This window comes from Exophiala viscosa (assembly GCF_022695815.1).
Source record: "Exophiala viscosa unplaced genomic scaffold EDD37scaffold_4, whole genome shotgun sequence".
NCBI classification, from domain to species: Eukaryota; Fungi; Ascomycota; class Eurotiomycetes; order Chaetothyriales; family Herpotrichiellaceae; genus Exophiala; species Exophiala viscosa.
The window spans coordinates 1,689,496-1,711,584 of NW_026944356.1; the positions used below are offsets into that span (position 1 = coordinate 1,689,496).

At 50.9% G+C, this 22,089-nt stretch overlaps 9 protein-coding genes across 9 annotated transcripts; 4 read left to right on the forward strand and 5 right to left on the reverse strand.

Moving 5' to 3' along the window:
• Positions 1 to 77: 77 nt before the first annotated feature.
• EDD37DRAFT_629247 (uncharacterized protein) lies at positions 78 to 712 on the reverse strand. The gene has a single exon (XM_062816499.1). The coding sequence runs from the start codon at positions 675 to 677 to the stop codon at positions 183 to 185; it is 495 nt and encodes a 164-aa protein (XP_062671173.1). The 5' UTR covers positions 678 to 712; the 3' UTR covers positions 78 to 182.
• A 3,125-nt stretch (positions 713 to 3,837) lies between these two features.
• Positions 3,838 to 5,326, forward strand: EDD37DRAFT_590449 (kinase-like domain-containing protein; the record flags this gene model as incomplete). Its single annotated transcript, XM_062814507.1, has 4 exons — positions 3,838 to 4,155; positions 4,218 to 4,513; positions 4,567 to 4,948; positions 5,051 to 5,326. Exons 1-4 carry the CDS (start codon positions 4,057 to 4,059, stop codon positions 5,324 to 5,326), a joined length of 1,053 nt encoding a protein of 350 aa, XP_062671174.1. The 5' UTR covers positions 3,838 to 4,056.
• A 225-nt stretch (positions 5,327 to 5,551) lies between these two features.
• Positions 5,552 to 7,751, reverse strand: EDD37DRAFT_665354 (cytochrome P450). The gene is made up of 7 exons (XM_062819248.1): positions 7,581 to 7,751; positions 7,428 to 7,520; positions 7,307 to 7,376; positions 6,858 to 7,250; positions 6,502 to 6,808; positions 6,174 to 6,444; positions 5,552 to 6,108 (listed from the first exon to the last, which is right to left on the reverse strand). The coding sequence occupies exons 1-7, from the start codon at positions 7,659 to 7,661 to the stop codon at positions 5,770 to 5,772; spliced, it is 1,554 nt and encodes a 517-aa protein (XP_062671175.1). The 5' UTR covers positions 7,662 to 7,751; the 3' UTR covers positions 5,552 to 5,769.
• Positions 7,752 to 8,281: 530 nt separating this feature from the next.
• On the forward strand, positions 8,282 to 10,510 carry EDD37DRAFT_694003 (uncharacterized protein; the record flags this gene model as incomplete). Its single annotated transcript, XM_062820076.1, has 2 exons — positions 8,282 to 9,684; positions 9,743 to 10,510. The coding sequence occupies 2 exons, from the start codon at positions 8,282 to 8,284 to the stop codon at positions 10,251 to 10,253; spliced, it is 1,914 nt and encodes a 637-aa protein (XP_062671176.1). The 3' UTR covers positions 10,254 to 10,510.
• Positions 10,511 to 10,757: 247 nt separating this feature from the next.
• Positions 10,758 to 12,882, reverse strand: EDD37DRAFT_686541 (fungal trichothecene efflux pump). Its single transcript, XM_062819917.1, has 4 exons — positions 12,349 to 12,882; positions 11,640 to 12,324; positions 11,614 to 11,617; positions 10,758 to 11,563 (listed from the first exon to the last, which is right to left on the reverse strand). The coding sequence occupies exons 1-4, from the start codon at positions 12,837 to 12,839 to the stop codon at positions 10,965 to 10,967; spliced, it is 1,779 nt and encodes a 592-aa protein (XP_062671177.1). The 5' UTR covers positions 12,840 to 12,882; the 3' UTR covers positions 10,758 to 10,964.
• Positions 12,883 to 13,437: 555 nt separating this feature from the next.
• EDD37DRAFT_657558 (pisatin demethylase) lies at positions 13,438 to 15,128 on the forward strand (the record flags this gene model as incomplete). The annotated part of the gene is made up of 5 exons (XM_062818904.1): positions 13,438 to 13,630; positions 13,678 to 14,254; positions 14,310 to 14,423; positions 14,471 to 14,905; positions 14,954 to 15,128. The coding sequence occupies 5 exons, from the start codon at positions 13,438 to 13,440 to the stop codon at positions 15,126 to 15,128; spliced, it is 1,494 nt and encodes a 497-aa protein (XP_062671178.1).
• A 450-nt stretch (positions 15,129 to 15,578) lies between these two features.
• On the reverse strand, positions 15,579 to 16,395 carry EDD37DRAFT_562923 (3-oxoacyl-reductase; the record flags this gene model as incomplete). Its single annotated transcript, XM_062813943.1, has 2 exons — positions 15,579 to 15,771; positions 15,827 to 16,395. 2 exons carry the CDS (start codon positions 16,393 to 16,395, stop codon positions 15,579 to 15,581), a joined length of 762 nt encoding a protein of 253 aa, XP_062671179.1.
• Positions 16,396 to 17,674: 1,279 nt separating this feature from the next.
• On the forward strand, positions 17,675 to 20,201 carry EDD37DRAFT_608745 (fungal-specific transcription factor domain-containing protein; the record flags this gene model as incomplete). Its single annotated transcript, XM_062815079.1, has 3 exons — positions 17,675 to 18,008; positions 18,076 to 18,527; positions 18,585 to 20,201. The coding sequence occupies 3 exons, from the start codon at positions 17,675 to 17,677 to the stop codon at positions 20,199 to 20,201; spliced, it is 2,403 nt and encodes an 800-aa protein (XP_062671180.1).
• A 65-nt stretch (positions 20,202 to 20,266) lies between these two features.
• EDD37DRAFT_382271 (uncharacterized protein) lies at positions 20,267 to 21,900 on the reverse strand. Its single transcript, XM_062812119.1, has 4 exons — positions 21,427 to 21,900; positions 21,218 to 21,345; positions 20,973 to 21,155; positions 20,267 to 20,902 (listed from the first exon to the last, which is right to left on the reverse strand). The coding sequence occupies exons 1-4, from the start codon at positions 21,713 to 21,715 to the stop codon at positions 20,333 to 20,335; spliced, it is 1,170 nt and encodes a 389-aa protein (XP_062671181.1). The 5' UTR covers positions 21,716 to 21,900; the 3' UTR covers positions 20,267 to 20,332.
• Positions 21,901 to 22,089: the final 189 nt, after the last annotated feature.

Sequence of the window (22,089 nt, forward strand, 5' to 3'; positions counted from 1 at the left end):
GGAGACCCCCGACTGTGCCGATATCCCCGAAAGAGATGACTTCAGCACTTTCGACCCTGACCTTGGGCCTCACGTATTACACTAATGGCATCTCTCCCTTCGTGATATCAGGCACATCTATGTTTGAGAAAAAGTAGACGCAAGGCTCGGGCGCCACGATAAGTATCTCAAGCCAGGAGCCATCAAGGCGCCATCGACATGTCAACCACCAATTTCCCTGGAACGCCAGAATGATACGCCTCCACCAAATCGTTGAGCTTCGAGAAGGGAAATACGGTGGTCTTGGCCTTGATGTTCTCCTTGACGCAGAATTCCAACATCTCTACCATTGCCCTGTTGGAGCCAATTAGACTGCCAACCAGTCGGATCCGGCGGAAGACCAAATCGCCCGCATCGACATGAAACCCTTGTGGTGGAAACGATATCACAACAGCCAGGCCACCGTTTCTCACCATGTCGATGCCATACTGGAACGATTTCTGGCTTTCGGGGAGGATCAACACTGCGTCAAGACCCATTTCAGACTCAAGATTCAGTCCATCATCCTTTCCCATCTGCTGTCGGGCCTCTTTGGCTGTTTGTTTCGACGCATCGATTATCATTGCTCCCGTGGCTAGGTCTCTAGCGAATTGTAACGATCGTGGTGCAATATCCACGCCCGTTGTCCTAAGACCCATTTTTGTAGCAAATTGGAGTCCCAACTGACCTAGACCGCCACCACAGCCCATAAAATGCCTACTCTCTGGCCCGCTGTGAGCTCGCACTTCTTCAGCGCGGCGTAGATCGTAAGACCGGCGCACATAAGCGGCGCTACTTCAACTGCAGACATACCCTCTGGGATACGCGCGACCTGTCGGGCATCCACGATAGCGTATTCTCGAAAACCTCCAACTCGATCCACACCCAGCCCGGCGCCTGATAGAGGGCAGTAGACGGAAAAGCCAGATTCATCGGGTAGCACCTCTGACGGGCTGCGACACTCGCGACATACCCTGGAAAAACTGAAAAATATGTTTGCTGAACAGTGTAAACAACAACTTTAACAACACGCAAATGAGTCTTGCACTGCCTTTCATGTCTCGCATTGCCTATATAACCTCTGCCTCTTTGTTGCTTTCGTGCATAACTACCCTTGAGCTTCTACCATACTGAACACTGCTACACTCGCACATACCCTTGCTCCATATTCCACAGCATCACCCTCTCCCTACGAAAAAGCTTTCCTCTGTTCCAAATTGGCGACCCCCAGTGCCAGACCATCTATCTCTTCTTTATCATCCTCCTCATCTTCATCTTCATCTTCAACCACCACTACCAACACTACGACCACCACCACCACTACAACCACTACCTCTACCACTACCACAAAGACCTACACCTCGTCGCGCCCTTCTTTCTTGGAACACCGAACGGATAAAGTCCTGGAACCAAAGAAAGGTCGTATCCCGCGGAGGCATGTCCAGTGAGTGCCTGAGGCTTCTCAAGTCCAATCTCACCACGCCGCTTGTCATCGAGAAGGATATCGGCGGTAAGGGCAAGATGCGACTGAAAGTCTTCTACTCGAGTGTCAGGTGCATGACTGCGAGCCAATACACCATCAAGTGCGTGTCGATCAGCAATTTTCGGACGTCGATTTCAACCATTTGTTCAGCGATTTCGTTGATGCCTATCTCGACGACTTCGACACTGGTGCGGTGGCTGAGTTGGAGGAGTTGAAGGATACGATCTCTGACCTCCTGCAAGTTCTGGAGGAGTCATTATAAGAGTGCCGGGCAACTCAGCGCTTGATATGATGGGCGGCCTCTCGCACAGCAAGGCCATTCAGATGGTGGAAATTGTGGTGCTCATCACCAACACGCTTATTACGATATAATGGAAAATGCATAGCATGGGAAGCACACCTCCTTACAAAGGGGAGGACATCATCTACGAGGGGCACCCCTTCACTACTGGGCACGGGGTTCTTTAGCATGGGAAGCGTTACACTTTAGGCGTTGGTGCATTTGTAGAGGCGACCCGGGGCAACTTGGGGGATTTTTGCGGAAAGCAGCAACATCTCGCCCTGGTGGTCGTCAGGAATGAACCTGCACAGATAGACACACAATGTACATGACTTGCAAGTTGTTTACAAACTTTCCTGTTCGTCGGATCGACCACTCAACCACGTGGAATTTTTCTCGAAGAGTTATTGACAAACCCATGGAAATCGTCCTTCTGCGCCGATCATGACCGTCTCCGGCGTGGGAGACGTTGGAAATTCCTCGAATGTCTGGTGCCGGTTGCACTGTTTGAGGATCTTTAGTAAGACTTTCTTTGGTGGGACCAGAGACAATTTGTCTGCAGTGGGAAGAGTCCGGAGTCTTATCCTAGACGTATGAAAAGGTATGGTACGCGATATAACTCGTCCGAGAATTTCTGTGGTGCGGGACATTTACAAAGTTCCCCCCTTTTTCGGCCCAGCCTCGTGGTCCGCGCCAAAAAGCCTGTTGAATGGACTGGGTGAGGACCTGGGTACTAACCACGGCATAGCGCGTGCCAGGAAATTCTTTTATGCTAAGAACATACCCTATTGGTGTGGGATTGCATTTTCGTCGGACTTTGGTGCGCTGATTGGTGCCGGGTTGCATTTTGTTTGTACTTTGGTACGCTTAATGTTCGGCTTCGTTGGCATCCGTCGATACACTTCCTAAGTTGGCACCACTACTCATACTAGGAATCGTGGCAAGAGTGTGGCAGCGAGGACACCACGAATGCCCCCGGAATGCTGGCTGACTACTATGTAGCCACATCTCCATGTACTTGCTCATATCGAGTATAGCGAGTCTGCTTTTTGCAGTGGAGTCGAGGCTCAGTACCGCCTGGCCGGCTCTCGCAACAGCCAATCAAACACCTAGATCGGACACCCGGCAAACCATACATCAACAAAACAGTGTGATGTCCCTGACAAAGACAGATGTTTCTTCCTTTCAGCCTTGCGATATGGTGCGTTGCCAGAACACATGATGTTCTGGGAGAATTGAAAGACAACATGTGTGGCTGTAGATAAGAAAGACTTACCACGAAGGTAGGTTGTGGAAGCAAGTAAGACTTTGAGTGGAAACGACGTCCGTTGGCATTTCATGATAACGATGCCTATGGCTCGTATAGACTGTGGTACTGACACTTGCCACGAGAACAGTGCATGGAGAGACATCTCCAAGTTCAGTATAGGTTCTGGCCGGTTGGACAGCTCGGAATGTAAAGTCTGATCATGTAGGCGAGATCCTGTGGTTTGATGTGTATGGACATGAAGTCGACCTCTGAGCATGTCGCAAGGCTGGCATCCGAGAGACAAAGAAATGGTATTGAGAAGTGAATATTCCCAGGCTAGAGATGATACTCTTTGTCCCTTTCAGGACTGCAGGATCACAGCTGTCCATCTTGTATATCACACATAAAAAGCTTCCTGGCTAGCAGAGGCTCAAGTGGTATCATGATCACTACATGCACAAGATGCCGGCTCAAAAGCCCAGGCATGATCAGGCTGAAGCAATCTTTGACCCATTGCCAATGTGCCGAGGGCAATTCCACTTCCAGGCGTGGTTTTGAGGTTGCAAACGTACTGTGTAGAAGATGGAGCCGCCGCCGTTCAGGGTGATCGATGAAATAACTCAGGACCTGCAGAACAGATTGACTCTTCTGACCACGTGTTCTACAGAGAGGGCAGGTAAAATCTCAAATCTAATACTCAATCTTGATCACCTCAGTGACTCAGTGATTCGGGGATTTCAGCGTTTCAGTGAGTGCGTCCCAGCGCCTTGCGAGGGGTTGACCCTCCGAAGCTTGCCGAGCCCGAGGCATCAGGTAGTTGTTAATCAAGTCCCCCGGAAACTCAAGCCCGTCCCGGGTGCCACAGTGTGCAAATGATTTACCCACGGCAAACACCAGACTCCAGCTTCGAGGACCCTTTGAGATGTGCCACGGCTGCTTGGAATTATTCTCTGGGCTTCATGTTTCTTTCCCAAGGACATAGCTAGCTGTGTACACCCCATACCCTGTCATCATTCAGCTTTCACCATGGCCGGAACTGTTCGACAGCCTCTGGATGTTCAAGCATTAGAAACCTACCTTGCTAAACATGTCCATGATATTAAGAGGCCCATCAAACTCAAAAAGGTTAGCTTTCCTTTTCGTTCGACTTCTCTTCCTCAAGTTCTTGACTGACCATTCCCTGGAAGTTTGGCTTTGGAGAATCGAATCCAACATATCTACTCACAGGCAGTGATGACCGAAGATATGTACTCCGCAAACGACCACCGGGGGCGTTACTCTCTCCCACGGCACACAGGGTCGATCGAGAGTACCGGATTCTTCGTGCTCTAGAGCACACTGACGTGCCGGCGCCAAAGGCCTACCACTATTGCGCGGACGAGACTGTGACAGGTACCGCTTTCTACGTCATGGAGTTTCTAGATGGCAGGATATACTCCCACCCTTCTCTTCCAGGCCTTGAGCCTGCGGAGAGGACAGCCATGTGAGAACACTCATACCGGTGCTTGAGAGCTATCATACTAATTCTGGTTTTAGGTGGCGCTCAGCTGTGGAGGCGTTGGCCAGGCTTCACCTTGTAGACTTCACCCCCATAGGCCTACAGACCCTGGGCAAGTCTGGCGGCTTCTACGACCGCCAAATCAAGACATTCACCAATCTTTCAGCATCACAAGCAATGGCAGTCGACAAGGCCACCGGCATTCCTATTGGCGCCGTACCTCATTTGAGGGAAATGATCACGTTCTTTGCAGACCCCTCCCGCCAGCCTCAAGATAGGTCTACTCTGATACACGGAGACTATAAGATCGACAACATAGTCTTCCATAGAACCGAGCCCCGAGTCATCGGAATCTTGGATTGGGAAATGGCAACGATCGGACATCCTCTGTCGGACTTTGGCAATCTAACCCAACCTTATGTGACAGCTCAATTCCATACATACGTAGGCTTCAATGAGGATGCCCCTGACTTCAGGCCTGGCGCCCTTCCCGGATTACCAGCACGTGAGGACTGTGTTAAGTGGTATTTCCATATGACAGGATGGGACCCGAGTGACGAGATTTGTTGGGGTGATGCGTTTGGTGCTTTCAGGCTAGCGGTGGTCATGCAAGGTATTGCGGCAAGACATGCGCTGGGTCAATCGGGAAGTGCGAAGGCACAAGCATATGGCTCTCAGAGAGATCAAACCGCCTTCTGGGCATATTCCCTGGTGAAGGATCTGATGGAGCATATGGAGAAGGACGGACGTCCCACGTCTCAGGATCAAAGACTGACGGTAACTCAGGCAAAGCTCTGAAAACCCACCAGGCCTGGTCACCACACAAGATAGCTTCGCACTACCAGGCTGGTGTCATAATCACCAATACTCACAGGTCTCTTTGGTTAGCTGGAGAAGACAGTATCATCAACTATGACACCGCGAGCCCACGCCGTGAACAGATCCTTGCGTTGTGGCATCGCCTGGGCGTAATTCTTTTTGGTGGCCACCTATGACTTTATCTTCTCAACTATGTGGCACCAAGTCCGTGAGCGCCTTTCAAGTTCATTCATAGCAATGGCATGAGTGACGATTCTGTCTAATGGTAGACCATTGACCATTGGTCTGGGCCTCTTGCTTAAATTCTCCTGTTCTAGACTCCCTAGCTTGCTTGGTCAGAATATGGTCATTGCCTCTGAGCAGACACTAGAGAATGCGCGTTGATCTCCAGTAAGAATGTGTGGTCCCGAAGCCAGACTTTGTCATTTTCTGATATCCGTCAGGGATATCATCAACGGACTCTTCTCCCAAGTGTTGTATGCTCTCAGACCTGCAAATTCATTGGCAGGATCCCACAAAGGAGCTCCATCAAAGAACTCGATATCAAAGTACCACAACCAGTGGCCAAGGATGAGCCGTAGTTCCACATAGGTCAGATTGCGTCCTATACACCCTCGAGGCCCGAGGGAGAAAGGCTGAGAAGCCTTTCTGACATCGGATTCGTAAGACTTGTCCGTCCACCTTTCAGGTATGTACGTGTCGGGCTCTCTGAAGTTCGCCGGACTGTGAGATGCGGCCCAGGAGCTGACGCACACGGAAGTCTATATTGGTAGATCGTCAGTAAAAGCCAACGGAAGTAGTGCCAGTAAGAGTCATGTGAGCATACCCCAGCGGGAATAAAGTGGCCATCAATCATCGATCCACCCTTAGGTACGACTCGGAGCAGCCCGATAGGGACCGGAGGAAAGATCCTCAGAGCCTCTTCCAAGCAATCGTTCAGATATGGAAGCTGAGCTAGCTTGTCCATAACAAGATCTTCCTTGGTCTTGATGTTCTCGCGGATTTCCGCTTTGAGCTTCTCTAAAACATCTCTGTTCCTGAGCAGCAGGTTGGTGACACCACAGAGCAGGGTGGCGGTGGTTTCGCTTCCGGCAACACTTGGTCATTGTTAGCCCGATCAAGATCATAAAACGGTAGAGAGGTCATTGGCTCACATGAACAGAGCCGAGTTCATGATGACTTCGTCGTCACTGACTTCGTTCTTCTTTTCTCGTTGTTTGAGGATATACCAGAGGAAGTCTTTGTGTTCGGTCTTGGTGTTCATCCTGCGGACTGCCTTCTCCGTGCTGTTCCGCAAATGCTTTAGACGGCGCTCACGGATGATCGACGGACATGACCAGAGCAGGAAACGTTGAAGAAGAGATCCCGGCGAGGCAAAACGTCGGGTAGCCTGTTCGATGGCGCCGGACTTGATGCTCTCATAAATAAGGACAACCCATGATGCCGACTCGCTACCTTCTCCTATTCAGCTCGTCAGCGTCTTTACCTCCCTTAGACCGGAACGACAGACCTTCTTCCAGACAGCCAAACGGTTCGCCAAATGAGAGATCCCCGATGATGTCGAACGTACAATAGTTAAACCAGCTTACCATGTTTGCAGGTTTTCCCGCTGCGGCATATTCCCGCAAGCGCTGAACGAATTTGTGTACGTAGCCCAACAAGATATCTTCTTGTTCGTCAAGCGCCTTCTTGGAGAAAGCATGAGCCAAGGCCCTGCGTTGGCGAGGATGGTTTGCCTCGTCTGACATCGTGAGGTTGCTGGCCCCCGGAATGGCCTCGACGGCTCCAACATGAATAGGGTCTCTTGTCATGTTAGGTCTACCCTGTCGATGGCCGTAGATATCCTCGAATGCTTGGGCGGTATTGAAAGCCAGCTCATTTGGCATGACACGGACGACAGGTCCTGCTTTTGTTAGCACGGACTGTGGTACGGGTAAAAGCTATGGCCAGGTTCCCTACCATATCTGTCATGAAGGACCTTGTACTGAAAAGATATTCTCCCTATGAGTAAGTAGTATATGCTTGGTACCTATACGACATTAAGTTGAACACCCGTGGCCTGTTAGAAGCTTGATCCTACTGGTGAAATAGCCCATAGTATCGGGCCCGGATACTTGGCAAGAGGGTGCAGCGTGAGTCGATAGACCGCCACAGCAGCCCAGTACACAAAGAACTGTCAAGATTTAGTGCTTGACGCAGATGTAGCCGTTGGGAGTTCTAAACAGGCACGTACCACCAGGAAAAGCCGATAAATATTTGTGGCTAGCGAGACGCTTCTCGGATCCAGCTGAGAGGCAACGTCGTCGAGCAACATCTTGAGGTCTGTTTTGGCGAGATCGATTGCACAGGTCAACAGTCTGATAGTTTGCTGGTGCAAGATATGCGTATGGTAGGTGTGACCTCTGGGCTCGATCCTTGCAAGTTGAATTGAAAAGCAAACAAGGTAACCACAAAGTTCCATGACTCCCTTCCTTGTTAGGGTGGAGAATGTGGCAGCATGGCCACTCGGTTCGTGGTGCCTCGGATCTGCTGTGGACCTTGTCCAAACAGGCAACGAACATGATGCTACGGAGAGACTGCCGTCGGAAATGATTCTCCTCTCCGATGGTCGACGCCTCAAGAAGAGTTCGGGCTTGGGGTTACTGGTACCCCACCAAACAATGGGTCCACCATTGCCCGCGTAGCGGTCCCTTTAGCCGAAGTGCCATTTTGCTGGAAGTGGAAGCGACTTCAACATGGATTTTGTAGGAAAGATTTGGGTGTGTAGTCTGGCTAACCGAGTCTTATGCTGGCTGGTCCGGGGTCAGTACTAAACATCACGCCTGATCATTTTCTCGTTGCCAGGTGTATAGCATTTCTGAGTTCTGACATCTCTGCGATAATTGAATATTCACCCAGAGAAGGTCACAGAAAGACATTGACCTGGACGCAGCCATGAAAGGTGCTCCCGAAAACATGAATGGAGCCACAAATGGCACTCGCACCACACGCCGAGCTGTGGGTATTGCCGGATGTTCTGGGGGAGTTTTCGACCGGATTGAAGCAATTGCCAATCTATCTAAGAACCCTCATGTGGATGTGATCACGGGTGACTGGATGTCTGAAATGAATATGACATTCAGAGGTTCCTCGAAAATAGACCGTGAAGCCCTTGGTCAGGAGAATGGAGGCACGACGTCGTACGAAGCTACGTTCATTGAAGCACTCATCCCAGCAATCCCCGATATCGCTGCGAACAGAAAAAAGGTCGTCGTCAATGCTGGTGCCAGTGACATTGAAGCAATGGCAAAACGTGTCCAACAAATCTGCAAGGACAAAGGCACTGATCTGAAAGTAGCCTGGATCACCGGAGACGACGTGACAGAAAAGGTCACGGACCTTCTTGCAAAAGGAGAAGAGTTCCTGTCCTTACCTGCAGACCAGCCGATACAAGACTGGGGGTGGGCTCCTGTCTGTGCTCAATGCTACCTCGGAGGAGTAGGAGTCGCGGAGGCTCTGGCCACTGGCGCCGATATCGTGATAGGCGGTCGTCTTTCTGACGCTTCACCTGCTCTGGGGGCTGCGATCTGGTGGCATCAGTGGTCACGTCAAGACTTCACGCAGCTTGCGCATGCCTTGATTGCTGGGCACCTTATCGAATGCAGCACATACGTGACCGGTGGGTACTACACTGGTTTCAAGAAGGAGCTCCTGGCCAAAAACAATTGCACCAATTTCGGCTTTCCGATTGCACAAATCGAGGAGAGTGGTGAGTTTACCATCACGAAGGAGGAAAACACGGGAGGGATTGTGAGCGTGGACAGTGTCTTATCGCAATTGCTATATGAGATTCAAGGGGTCTACTATCACAACTCGGATGTAACTGCGGAGCTGAGGCATATCAAAATGACCCAAGACGGCCCGGAAAAGGTCCGCGTCTCTGGGATCGTTGGACATCCTCCACCACCAACAACCAAAGTGGGCATCACAGCCAAGGGCGGTTATCAAGCCGAGTTCCACTTCTTCTTGACCGGCCTCGACATCGAGGAAAAGCGTCAAATGGTTGAACGTCAGACAGTCGCTTCTATGGGACATTATCGCAAAGAATTCCACACTCTCACCTTCACCGTGACAGGATCGCCGGCCCCAAATCCAAAGAACCAGGACGAAGCCACCGTGGACCTGCGCATCTTCGCTCAGACGAAGAATCCCGATATCATATCTGCAGGGTCCAATATAAGCGTTACCCCCGACACGCCCTGCTTTGCACGTTGGTGTGTCGAGAACTGCCTGATGGGCTATCCAGGCTCCACCCCTGCTTTGGATATGCGGCAGGCGGTTGGCAAACCATACTTTGAGTATGCTGTGCCCTTGAACCTGCCAAACTTTGATTGTACATATGCTAAATCTATCCAGGTATTGGGTGGCCTTGCTACCCCAAACGGAAATCCAGCAGCAAGTCCATGCCTTCCATGGATCGACAATTGATATCAGCCCGCCAGAGGTCACGAAGACCTTCCCCCGTCAACAACCGTGCTCAGAGACAGAAAACCCGCTCGCACCAGGCTCCTGGGGTCCGACGACAAAAGCTCCTCTCGGCCATATCGTGCATGGTAGGTCAGGAGACAAAAGCTCTGATGCCAATGTTGGATTCTTCGCCCGGGACGACGAGGAGTGGGAATGGCTCAGGTCCAGCCTAACCATTCCTACGGTCAAAAGTCTCCTGCAAGACGAGTACAAGGGTGGGAGGATCGAGCGCTTCGAGATGCCGCATGTTCGGGCGGTTCATTTCCTCTTGAAGGACCACCTCGACCGCGGCGTCAATTCTACGGCGAGCTATGACTCTCTGGGCAAGAACGTATGCGAATACTTGCGAGCCAAGTGGGTGAATATTCCAACTAGGTATCTGGACAAAGGCAAGATTTGACATATTGAAATGTGTACGGCCTGTATCACTGTGAAACGTCTATGGAAGAAATCATGACCATCGAGTGCTTCACATGCCAGAAGGCTGTACACCTGGTCGATCAGCTCATTGTACAGAATAATTGTGGCAGTAGGAAGATCACTTGGTGCCGGTGACCTCTCGTGGACTGGGATGATATGTTGAGCTAGTAGATATTTTCAAGCAGGTTTGCTGAGAGCTCGAGAGCTCTTCGAATCGTCACACATGTTATTGGTCACCATGGATGCTATCCTTTATCTTTGCCTTGAATGATTCGAAACGATATATCATATTCATTGTTCATCTAATTCAAGCTGCAGCAAATCAAGTACGTGTCTACATCATTGCACATGTAGCATCCAAGAACGCACCATGTTTAAACATTTTCCAGGTGAACCCCTTCGACTGGCTACACTCGAGAAAGTGACATGCCTTAAGAGGCTCATACACAGGCAATTGCCTCTCAGTCCTCTTCTTGTCAGCAAAATTTGACGGTGCCTTTCTGATCCTGCTAGCAGAAGAATACTTCCGAAGATACATCCTTGAAAGCGATGATCTCGAGGACACTATATAGTTTGTAAGTACCTGGTTCGGTGATGTCTCAAAAGTTGTAAGCAGGTAGGGTAACAACTCTTCAAACCGGACCTTATGATGCTTATCTGCTTGTGTCCCTTCTCCCCATTGGGGGCCCGTCTAATGTTGACGGCGAGCGTGCAACGCATTGTCACCAACACCTGGGAGTGCTTCATCATCTTCTTGCTTCGTTGCGTGGAGTGTAACAGCAATGTCACCGCTCATGAGTTCGTCGACATTGGGGATCAAGATGTTGAGGATGATACATGCTCCCCCGAAGGCAAGACTGGAAAGAAAAACTGTTCGATAAGCATCCATGTTGGCAACTCGGTATGCTCGGGATCCAGCGGCGATGATCGCCGAATCAACGCCAGGGACTTTCGAGAAAGCAGCAGTGGAACCAAGTTCGAGAGCTTCGATGAAAGCCGCGACAGAGCTCTTGGGAAGACCAGCTCCCACGACCGCAGGGACAACTTCGGCCGGGATTGTATGCGCCAGTCGACTTCTGAGGACAGCCAGATAGATTGCAGCGGAGACAGAGCCGAGGAGCGAGCGAATGCAGCCGGACAAGCCGGCGGCAACTCCTATGTCGTGCTGGTCGTGGATGCAGACACCAACCAACGTCGCGACCACGGCCTCGTTCCATCCAATGAAAAGACAGGAAATGAAAACAAAAGCCATGGCCTTGCCCTTGTCATCGACCCCGACAGTCGCACAGGCTGCAAAAAGTTAGTGTTTCTTCTGGCAATAGTTCTGCGTTTGGTAATACTTTCCTCCCAAGAAAATTGTCCCCACTGTCATAGCTGTTATGCATTGATACTTTTGCTTGGTGACGGTCAGGGTCAGTGCATTGCCAATCACTTCTCCAAGCGCTATGCCCATAGAGACCAAGCAGGATGCCCAGCCTGCCCAAACCAGGTCTCCCTGGGCAAAAACAGTGCTGACCATCGAAGGCCAGATGATGGAGAAGCTGTAGTAGACGGTCGCCCCAACTGATGATGAAAGCATGGAAACGGTCCAGCCCCTGTTGAACAGGCGTTTGGGAATAAAGGGGTCCTTGACTTTCCCAAAGATGGTCCACACAGGAAGGGCGAGAATGATGACGCCGCCGACCACCATTGTAGCGATAACATGGGCGTCGTTCCAGGCATAGAGACTGCCACCCCAGTTAAGTCCAATCAGCAATAGCGTCACGCCGGCCAGCAAACCAAATGCTCCCACAAAGTCGAATTCCTTGATTACTCGCTTCCTGGAAGCATTGTTGTGCTTCATCTCGAAGCTGGGAGGATGGTAGAAGGTGAAGTAGAGCACTGTGGCGATGGCATCCAGGATCAGGGTGAGGTAGTAGCACCACCTCCAGCCTTGCTTGGTGTGGACGATAAAAGAGGTGGCAATGATGGTGTTGAAGCCGTTTGTTGGTAGCGTGAAAAAGAAAAGACCTCCCAGCGCCCAAAACCGGTACTTCATTGGGACAATCTCGCTGATGACGAAGTTGAAAGCATACGCCGCGCTGGAACCAAAGCCGATCAAAGTCTCTCCGGCAATTAGAGTGTTCACAGTCTGAGCCCTCGAGCAAACAACGGCCCCAATGACCCCGAGAAGGTTCCCGATGATCATGAACCAACGTCGGCCGAAGATATCAGTGACGCGGCCCATGAGTCCAATGCCGAGAGCGAGTCCAAGCGTAAAGACAAGAGCAACCCAGTTGATATTGTCGCTGGGTCCAATGTCGGCATCAATCTGACCAAGGATAGGAGCAATCAAGTTGAAGCCTGCCAGACCGCCAAGAAAGGTGAAGACATGCGCGGTGTAGGTGCCCAGGAAGTACTTGCTTGTGAAATAGCCCCTTGGCACATGCTCGATATCCGTGGCGAACCCATGGTATTCGGGGATCACATCGTTATTTTCGGGGACCTTGGTTACGTGCTCAATTGAGGGCTCAACGCCCGAAGAAGCATCCTTCTCGACAAAAGTATTGTCTGTCATCTTAGTCATTCCGGGCAGCACTTTGTTTGAACCGTCGGCAATCGGTTAGAAGATCGATCAGCATGGACGTACAAATGAAAGAGTGCTTTCAGGGTCAATCTGGGGAAAGATCAGATGCTAGGATATAAACAGAATGGCCCCGCGCGGAGGATGGAGTAGCAATCTGGAGAACTCGGGGTGCTTGCGTGGGATGGGTAATCAATTCCGTGACGGAAGCGAGGAGATCGGATACTCACAACCTTCATCTAAGTTAGTTTTGGGCCACTGACGTACAGCTCATGGTGCCAGGATAACAACCGCATTTGTGACCCCGAGGCATATCGACAAATTGACCATATCCCGTTACAACTGTTCCAGCCTCGGGCGCGATTGTTGGAGTTTTCAGTGCTCATAGCCTCTGTTGGGCCGAAAGGGGAAGGCGACATTACAGGACGTCTCTTTCTTTGAAGGCGGCCTGCGAATCCGACGCAATATTCAAGGCCAGCTTCGCCCTCTCCTTCGCGCATGGCTCGACAGTTCGACACCTTAGCCTAGCTTTCGCAGCGACCTTGAGTCGACAGCAGAGATGGTTTCCTGGAGTGCTCCCACCATTGGTGGCCTGGACGCAATGGGCATCGTGTATCTTGCCGTAATCGGTCTCTCCTGCTACTTTGCCATGCTCATGATTTACCGGATCTACTTCCATCCACTATCGAAGTATCCCGGCCCGCTAATCAACAAATTTTGTCCAGTTCCGACCATCATCTCCTTGCTGAACGGCCGGATGGGCATGGACGTCAAGACGTTGCATGATAAATACGGTAGGGTGAAGTCCAGTTCCGAAGTTGTCATGCTGAGATATCCACAGGACCCGTGGTGCGAATTGCCCCTACAGAGCTCTCTTTCAATGGCGTTCAAGCATGGGACGACATATACGGGTATCGACATGGCAAAACAAACATGCCAAAAGATCCGGTGCACGCCGGAGCTGTCCAGTCCATCCAAGGCGTCGTCAGTATGCAGTACGAGCCCGACGAGGCTACGCACGCTCGTCAAAAACGAGGCCTCGCATATTCGTTCTCACAGAAGGCGCTCAATGAGCAAGAATCCATCATCAACAGTCACATACACAAATTTACGGACAAGGTTGCAGAGTTTAGCGAACAAGGTCGAATCTTCAACCTGGCCGATTGGTATAACTTCCTGACTTTTGACGCCATTGGCGATTTGGCTTTCAAAGAATACTATGGTTGTCTTGATGACGGCAAGTACCACTATTGGGTGACCCTGGTATTCAAAGCCGTGAAAGCTGGTGCATTGGTCCAAGCTACCAGGAGATTTGCAACGGCTGGCACACCATTGCAAAAGCTGTTGTTGCGTGCTTTTGGCGATATCTTTGCACCAAACAAGGAGCACATGAAACTCACACGAGCTCAAGTCAAGAAGTGAGTGTCTGGGCCTAGTCCACGAGATTCTTTGGGCCCGACTGATGAGGATTAGGCGTCTTGAAAACACAAACGACGACCATCGCGACTTTCTTTGGTACATATTGAAACAGCAGGATAAATTCGAATTGCGGGAAGAAGAAATCATCACCAACTCGGCGTTGTTTATGTGAGTGCATTGCACAGCCGACCCCTTGTGATATCTAACAGCATCAGTCTCGCTGGGAGTGAAACTACTGCCAACTCACTGTCCGGGTTGACGGCGCGTTTGCTGCGCGATCGAAGAGCTTATGACAAATTGGTCCAAGAAATCCGCTCGGAATTTTCCAGTGAAGAAGACATCAGCCACGATCGGACCATGAGGATGTCCTACCTCAATGCCTGTATCAATGAGGGTCTTCGCGTTCACCCTCCCATTACTCCAGGCTTGCTGAGAAGTGTCCCTGATGGTGGCGCTATCATTGATGGCTATGATGTACCTTCCGGCACAACAGTCTCAGTTAGCTCATGGGCTGCCTCTCATAATCCAGCAAATTTCGTTCAACCTGATGAGTTCATTCCTGAGCGGTGGCTAGAGGAAGCCTACTCAACCGATCACAAAAGAGCGACGCAACCGTTCTCGCTGGGACCCCGAGTCTGCTTAGGCAAAAAGTGAGTCTTCCCGCACATGAGATTCTTCCGAGCTAACGTCACTGTTAGCCTTGCTTGGATGGAGATTCGCCTGGCTCTGGTTCGCCTCCTCTGGAAATTCGACATTGAGGCGGTGGATGGAGCCAATTTGTGGGACCCGGATGGTCAAATGAAACACATGAAGGCATACATGGTATGGGCTGTGCCTGAGCTGAGTGTCAAAGCCACACCTGCGAAAAGATAGATGAGCAGTAGTGGTGTAGTATATAAGCTCTCCTGATTCAGAAAGCATGCTCTGGGCCAGATAGAATGTAAATACATTTTTGGAACGACTGTATGCGTTCGTTATTTGATTCGATAAACGATTAAGTCCAGATGATCTACATCATCCAGCTGACATCTAGACACGACACATGACTGCACCCTGTGTCTTGTCGTCTGTTGTATTCGAATAGGAGAGATGCTTGGAGAACCACGTCATTGTCGTGGCCAATTGCTGTGTAGCTGAGTCATGAAATCTCTGTCCCATGGCATGCTTTGCTCCTTACACCGACATGTCTTCGCCGATGGCAATATTTACGAGCTCGTTAAACTCTGCAACTTATGCAAAAATAGGATGTTGCGGGTTCTGGCCAGCCCAGAGCCATGGGAGAAGTCAATGGACGGTACATCGAATTGAATGGTTTCCTCCATGCTAAGCAAACCAACCACCGTCAATGACTTGCACAGTCCCAGTGATAAATGTTGATGCGTCAGACATCAGCCATGCAATCAAATGCGCCACCTCCTCAGCCCGACCTTTTCTTTGAATGGGCTGCTGAGTCAATGGCATGTCCATTCCCCGGATCTCCGTTGAATGTCGTTGCATCGGCGTATCAATCAAGCCACTGATGATTGATCATGTTAGTGCTCCATTGCGTTTCCTGCTGGACTGTCACTTACGGCGCTAGACAATTGCATCGTATACTTCTGTTCCCTACCTCCTGGGCCACCGTCTTTGTCAACCCAATGACGGCATGTTTGGAAGCCACGTAGGCTGCATTTTTGGCAAATCCTCGCAGCCCAGCGACGCTTGAAGCGTTGACGATGGACCCGCCATGTTTCATATGCCGCAGCTCGGCTCTCAAGCAATACATGACCCCCGTAAGGTTGACATCAAGGACCCTGCCCCAACTTCCGTTGTCTAGGTCTTCCACACAGTCGATGTTGATGTTTTTTGGTATGATGCCTGCTAGGTTGGCAGCTCCGTCGAGGGTCCCGAAGATCTGGACCGTTTCTTGTATCCACTGGTCGACTTTCTCGCTGTCAGCCACATCAACACCAGTGATCAGGCATTTTCCTCCATTCTTCTCGATGCGCGCTTGCACATCTTTAAGGGCGTTCAGATTGACGTCCGCCAGCGAAACCTTGGCTCCATAGCTTGCCAGCAACTCAGCAGTAGCGAGGCCGATTCCAGATCCACCACCTGTTATTGCGTACACCTTGCCCTTCAAACTGTGCGTGGGCTCCATCGCGTGCATGAAGCGTGTACTGGCGTGTACTCGTCAATCGAGTGAATGATCGAATATACCACGATCAGGCCTCCGTGATTGACTACGTTATCTGTTAGATTTAGCCCTTGTTCCAATGCCACCAGACCGGCACGAACCATCTTTGCCCGAGGGGTTGCATCGCGTAAAGTGAGGCTACGCAATGGAATAGGTGTGGCATAGCGTGACGACACTCTTCCGAGCGCCTTCCTCAACAGGTCTAATTCCAGAATACCTAAATATTCTTTCATATGCTAGTGTTGACTATATTCCAGCCGAGGAACTGCTGTCGAGACCTAAAACGAACAGAATCATATCATAGGTTCGTCATCTCGAAAGGTATCAGGCACAAGATTTACACCGGTCCCACCAGCACGGTCTTACTGATCTAATCTATTGAGAGGCGATCAACCAACCCAGATACAGTAGAGTGTTACAGAATTGAGGAATATAGTTGCAGTGGCGGGGTCCTCGGTCCAGAAGCGGACTTCGGATAATAATATCCATAGCGTGGATAGTCTTCAAAGGTGGAAGCATCTAGGTGATGACTGAAAAATAATGCACCCATTGATACACCCCCACCGGATATTGGTGGAGGCAGCCGCGAGATCTGGAGAAGAGAGGGAATTCTTTGACAGTTGAAGCTTCAAACCCTGTTTCTCTCACAGTCCAGCCAACCTTGCCACAGATACGGCAGCATGAACGCTACCCCTTGGTTCAAACTTCAGACATGATAAACGACGACTAGTGATAGCTTTATTCTTGGAAAAGGTGAATTCTCTCAGAACCTTGCAGTACCTCTTGCACTCTTTTCAATAAGGGTCTGCTCGGCAGTGTAAATTACATTAGGGTCCAATCCGACTTCTCATGGCGCCAGATTGAAGATTACCTGGTCGATCAAATCGCCCAGTTATCCTACTGTCTCTGGCACACATCCATGTTTAGTTGCCGTCTTTGCTTCTTGTGATAACCAATGGGCATCGCATCATTACGCCTGTTGGCACTGGACATGACATAGGTTACTATGTTCTACCTCACATTAGGGAGGGGTTACCCACGGGGATTTGCCAGCTCCCATGCTTCGACCCCGCATCGTGCGTTCTCTGCCCCCGGCTCTGGCTCTTGTCGGGTTCTTGCTTCCCTTTCCCACGCAAAAGACCTATTTCGGCTTCTCTCAATCGTTTGACCTTGGAACGTTTTACTCGCCATCCAACTCGGAATCAGCAATTTATTCTCAAGGTCCAAATTAACCACGGTCACCATGACCTCTCCATCTGGCTCGCAGTCGGCTCGCGAACAGCCAGTGTCATCTTCAAGGGAGCCCAGGCAAAGCCATGGTGTCACCCGAAGGAGAGCTCGTCGCGCCTGCCTACGCTGCAGGGCTCGCAAAGTCCGTTGCGACTCCAATGGCGGCAGTATTCCCTGCACCAACTGCAAGCTCGATCAGGTCAACTGTCCTGTGGAGCCTACAGCTACAAGGGGAACACAGTCGCAAAGGTATTGCACTCATAGACCGCTTCCCTGTGGTGAAATGCACGCTGATCCACTCCTAGCTCAACAGGAATCTCGTCAACAAGCATCTCGTCAACAAGTACGTAGGTATCTTGTGATCTGGCCTGCGTCTATGCTTGAGGAAAAGCTAATTACATTTTGGGTGCATAGTAGATTCCCGGCCTGAAGCTGATGTTCATATTTACAACAAGGAGAACATCGAGCGGCCGCCTGACCGCCTTTGGACTCGACCTTCCTGTCCTCTGGCACGGCTCTACAACAACGATCTCCCCTCATTCGTTAGGCCACTTCCGTCGCGGCTATCGCCGCCTGTTTCACATCTTCTTCGCGAAAAGCTGGCCCTGTCTGCGCCCTCAGTCGAATTGCAAAATGCGCTATGGCTGGCATATTTGAAGTCTGTGCACCCCTTCATGCCGGTGCTTGACGCACACTCCGTCTTCGCAATTATGCAGCGGAGGGATGGCTCCAAAGGGCAAGTAAGTCTCCTCCTGTACCACGCAATCATGCTGGGTGGTCTGCATTCCGTCGACATGGACTACCTGCGTGGCGCTGGCTACACCTTGCGGAAGACGTGCTTAAACGACGCCTTCGAAGTGGTGAAGGTATCCTTATCTCCCCACGATCTAGTCGGAAGAAAAGACTGCTAAGATTGGTTCCAGCTTTTGTACGACATGGACTATGAGCAAGATCGCGTGTGCTTAATCCAGAGTCTTTTACTAATGACTCTCTGGTACCGATCCCCGGACGATCACAAGGATCCGTGGCACTATGTCGGTCTGGCTGCGGCTCTCGCGAGGAAGACAGGTCTTCATCAAGGTCAAATCATTGCTGCCATCGATCCAGGGAGACAGCCCCTCTTAAAAAGAATTTGGTGGTGCTGCGTTATGCGGGATTATATGATCGCTTATGGTATGAGTCGACCAGTCCACATCCGTCTTCGGGAGTGCACGACCTTGATGCTTACCACAAACGACTTCGATGATCTCGACCTCGCTACAGCCTGGTCCGTGTCAATGCGTTCTCCCATGGACCACTGCCAACGGGAGGGGCGCAACCTGGCCGTCTTGTTCGTCGAGTTGCTTAAACTCTGCAGGATCGGGCACGAGTATCTTGAACTGGAGGAGTTAAAAGAACTGCATGGCGGGGATGCACATATGCAGAACGTGGATATTCAAATTGGACTTTCCAACCCGACCTCGGAGGAGAAGATCCTCGAGAAAATCGAAGCAGGGCTTTCCTCCTGGTATGCCAACTTGTCACAATATTCTTGGTTGACGCTGCCATTCACCCAAGGCTGGGAGCCTGAAGATGGTGTTTTGGTTCAACATTGCAGTCTCCTCTACATGTTGTACCATACAGCCGTCATTACGGTTCATCGAAGGCACCTGATGCCCCCAAAGCTGCCCACGGACGACACGGAAGCCGACGAGACGGCCGCAGCATCACGGAAAAGAGTTCGCGATGCTGCGCGGCAGGTGACAAGCCTATGTGAGATGCTCGACGTCAACGGGCTCATAAAAGGACTACCCATGCCTTTTATGACCTGTGTCCTCATCACAACCATCGTACAACTCCTGGAGATCAAATTTACAGGAAACTCCCCGAAGCCGGAAGACATGCAGGCTTTGTCACTACTGTCTGATATCATGAAACAAGTGGGAACCGAGGTGTCCTGTATGGACCGGTTTTATAAGGTTCTCGAGTCTGCGTGCCAGACTGCGAAGATTCAAATGCCTCCAACATATATAAAGGAACGACGACCGCCTCCCCATCACCGCCCGGACAGTGAGCAGCATCACATACAGTCCGCTGCATGCACAGATACTGGTGTAATGGCCAAAGGGGATCCCACACCAATATTTGGAGTCACACCGCCACCAGAGGAGGATCCCATTGGCACTTCAATACCTCCACATCAGGCCGCCATTGGCTATCCTGTAGGCATCCCCAGTCTCCCACCAAGTCCAATTGAAGGTGAACTCTTTGATACCGACTTTGCCTTGATGGAAAATCCAAACGATGAAGCTTGGATGTTCTCCTACGACATCACCGACAAAGACCTACCTGCAAGTTATGGAGAGGCGATCGATGCCTGCCTCATGGACACAAACAACCTCCAACAGACTTATTTTAGCGATCAAGGGGGTACCGCGCCCTTTGCGTCGGAGTTCCAGGGTGACGGTTACAACAATCGCATCATGGAGGAAAATGCTTGGCTACTGAGCCCAATAGAGATGGATCGTGTCGAGCATATGGACTTATCTCTGCTGTTATGAACAATCACGAGGACCCAAATAGGGGAACCAGGAACCATGGCTTCTCGGGTGGTATTATGTATCTGCTTGGTTCAAGATCGAACCTCACAGAGGGTTCTTATAACCAGTCCTCCTCAATGATCTAGAGTCTCCTAGGGAATTATCCTGGCCTTTCTCATACGATCAAAAGCAATTGTCCAGCACTCGTTTGTGTTGATGATCTCTGTATAACCCGTGGCTCTCATGGCGCCCATGTCCATGTGACGATCAAAATCCAACAAGGCCATGATGAAATACTGAAAGTGCGGATGCGAGATATTGTTGTCAAGGAAGCCACCTTTGAGACTCGATTGCTTGGCCAACCTATCCCAATCTTGTCTGTGGTCCTCCATGTATGCTGACGGCGCCATCGAACCTTCTACCGGAGGAGTACCGCGAAGGTCAAAATACTGGCAAATGATGGGCCATTTCTCTTTCCAGGAAGTTTCTTCTCCTGCACAATTGAAGGACTTTGTCCCGGTTTTCTCGGGATGAAGGCTGGCGTGAATCGAGAAGCGAGCCACCATATCCTGAGGCGACTCGTTATAAAGCGCTTTCCAGGACTTCTCTGTTCCAGGGAAGGGGCAGCTAGCGCCGCCACCCTCAACGTAATGGAAGAGGCTGAGGTACAGTGCCAGCGTCTGAGCGAGGCAGTAGGCATTGTTATTGGGCACAAAGCCGATCTAATATGTGCCGATTAGCTCTAGTAACAAGGTGCTTGCTCGGAAGAAAGTCTCACGAAGAAGGACTTACAATGTTATCAGGACGGATTTCGCACCAAGTCCACTGTTTCCCCCGGGACAGGGTTTTCAAACAGTCTATCTGATCGTAATAGAAGAGGTCACTGACCCAAGGCTCTGGGAGTGGAGGAGCATCTTCTTTGATGGGTAGGATGTCGGCGAAGGGGAATTGGTCGAGCATGTGAACTCCATAAATCTGGGAAGAGGTAGTGTGAGCCTTGAGCATTCATCCGCCAGTGCATTAGAATAGAGCAATACTTTTGTACCGCTTGGAAGGACGGTGTATGCCAGCTTCGGGGAAAGGTTTTCAACTGCCGTCACGGCTCGTTCCAGCATCTTCCGGTTGACGTCGCATTCAATGCGGTTATCGTCGTTCTGCTGATAGGCTACTCATAAAGAATACATTAACGTCGTTCTCAGAGTCTTTCAGTGCCAAAAGGGGCGCCTCGAGCATTGGAAGTACCAACCGTAGAAGTACAAATGCGTCACAGTGTTGATAGATGGGATCTTTTCTTTTATCAGCTCGTTCAAGCTTGCTTGTCCGCCTTGCAGAAGGTCGATGCCAGAGACGAGGTCCAGACGAGAATCTGATGGCCAGCCGCTGTCATCCCGTGACAAGGGTCGGTTGGTGACCGCGGTGACTTTGGCAAACGCATCTTTGCTCGAATACCCTTCAAGAATGGAATTGACGATCGCCCAGCCGGTAATACCAGACGCCCCCAGAATCAGTGCATGTCGTCCTTGCTGGTCGTCCATGATCGAGATTGCTCTTGGCGGCCAGGGCGTGAAGTATGGAGATCCAATCCTCTAGGGGTCGAGGGGGAGGCATTCAGAAAAGCGTAGAATCGTGGCGCGGGGAAGGGGCGTGTCGTTTACCCCCGGCTGTACTTTGCCCCGTGGAGACGGAAAAGGCTGTTCGGAATGCTTTCTCACCGACACCGCCGCATGCGAGGCGGTTAGAGGGCTAGGACACCGAGGATGAGCACACGTGGACCATAATCAGGCGAGATCCCCTCAACGACACGGCCACGATAGACCCTCATGCTACAGCGGCTACCTTCACATAACTGTATTTCCGCATTTCCCCTGATGTTCACATGTCAGGTGGCCTCTAGAAAACAAATTCTCCG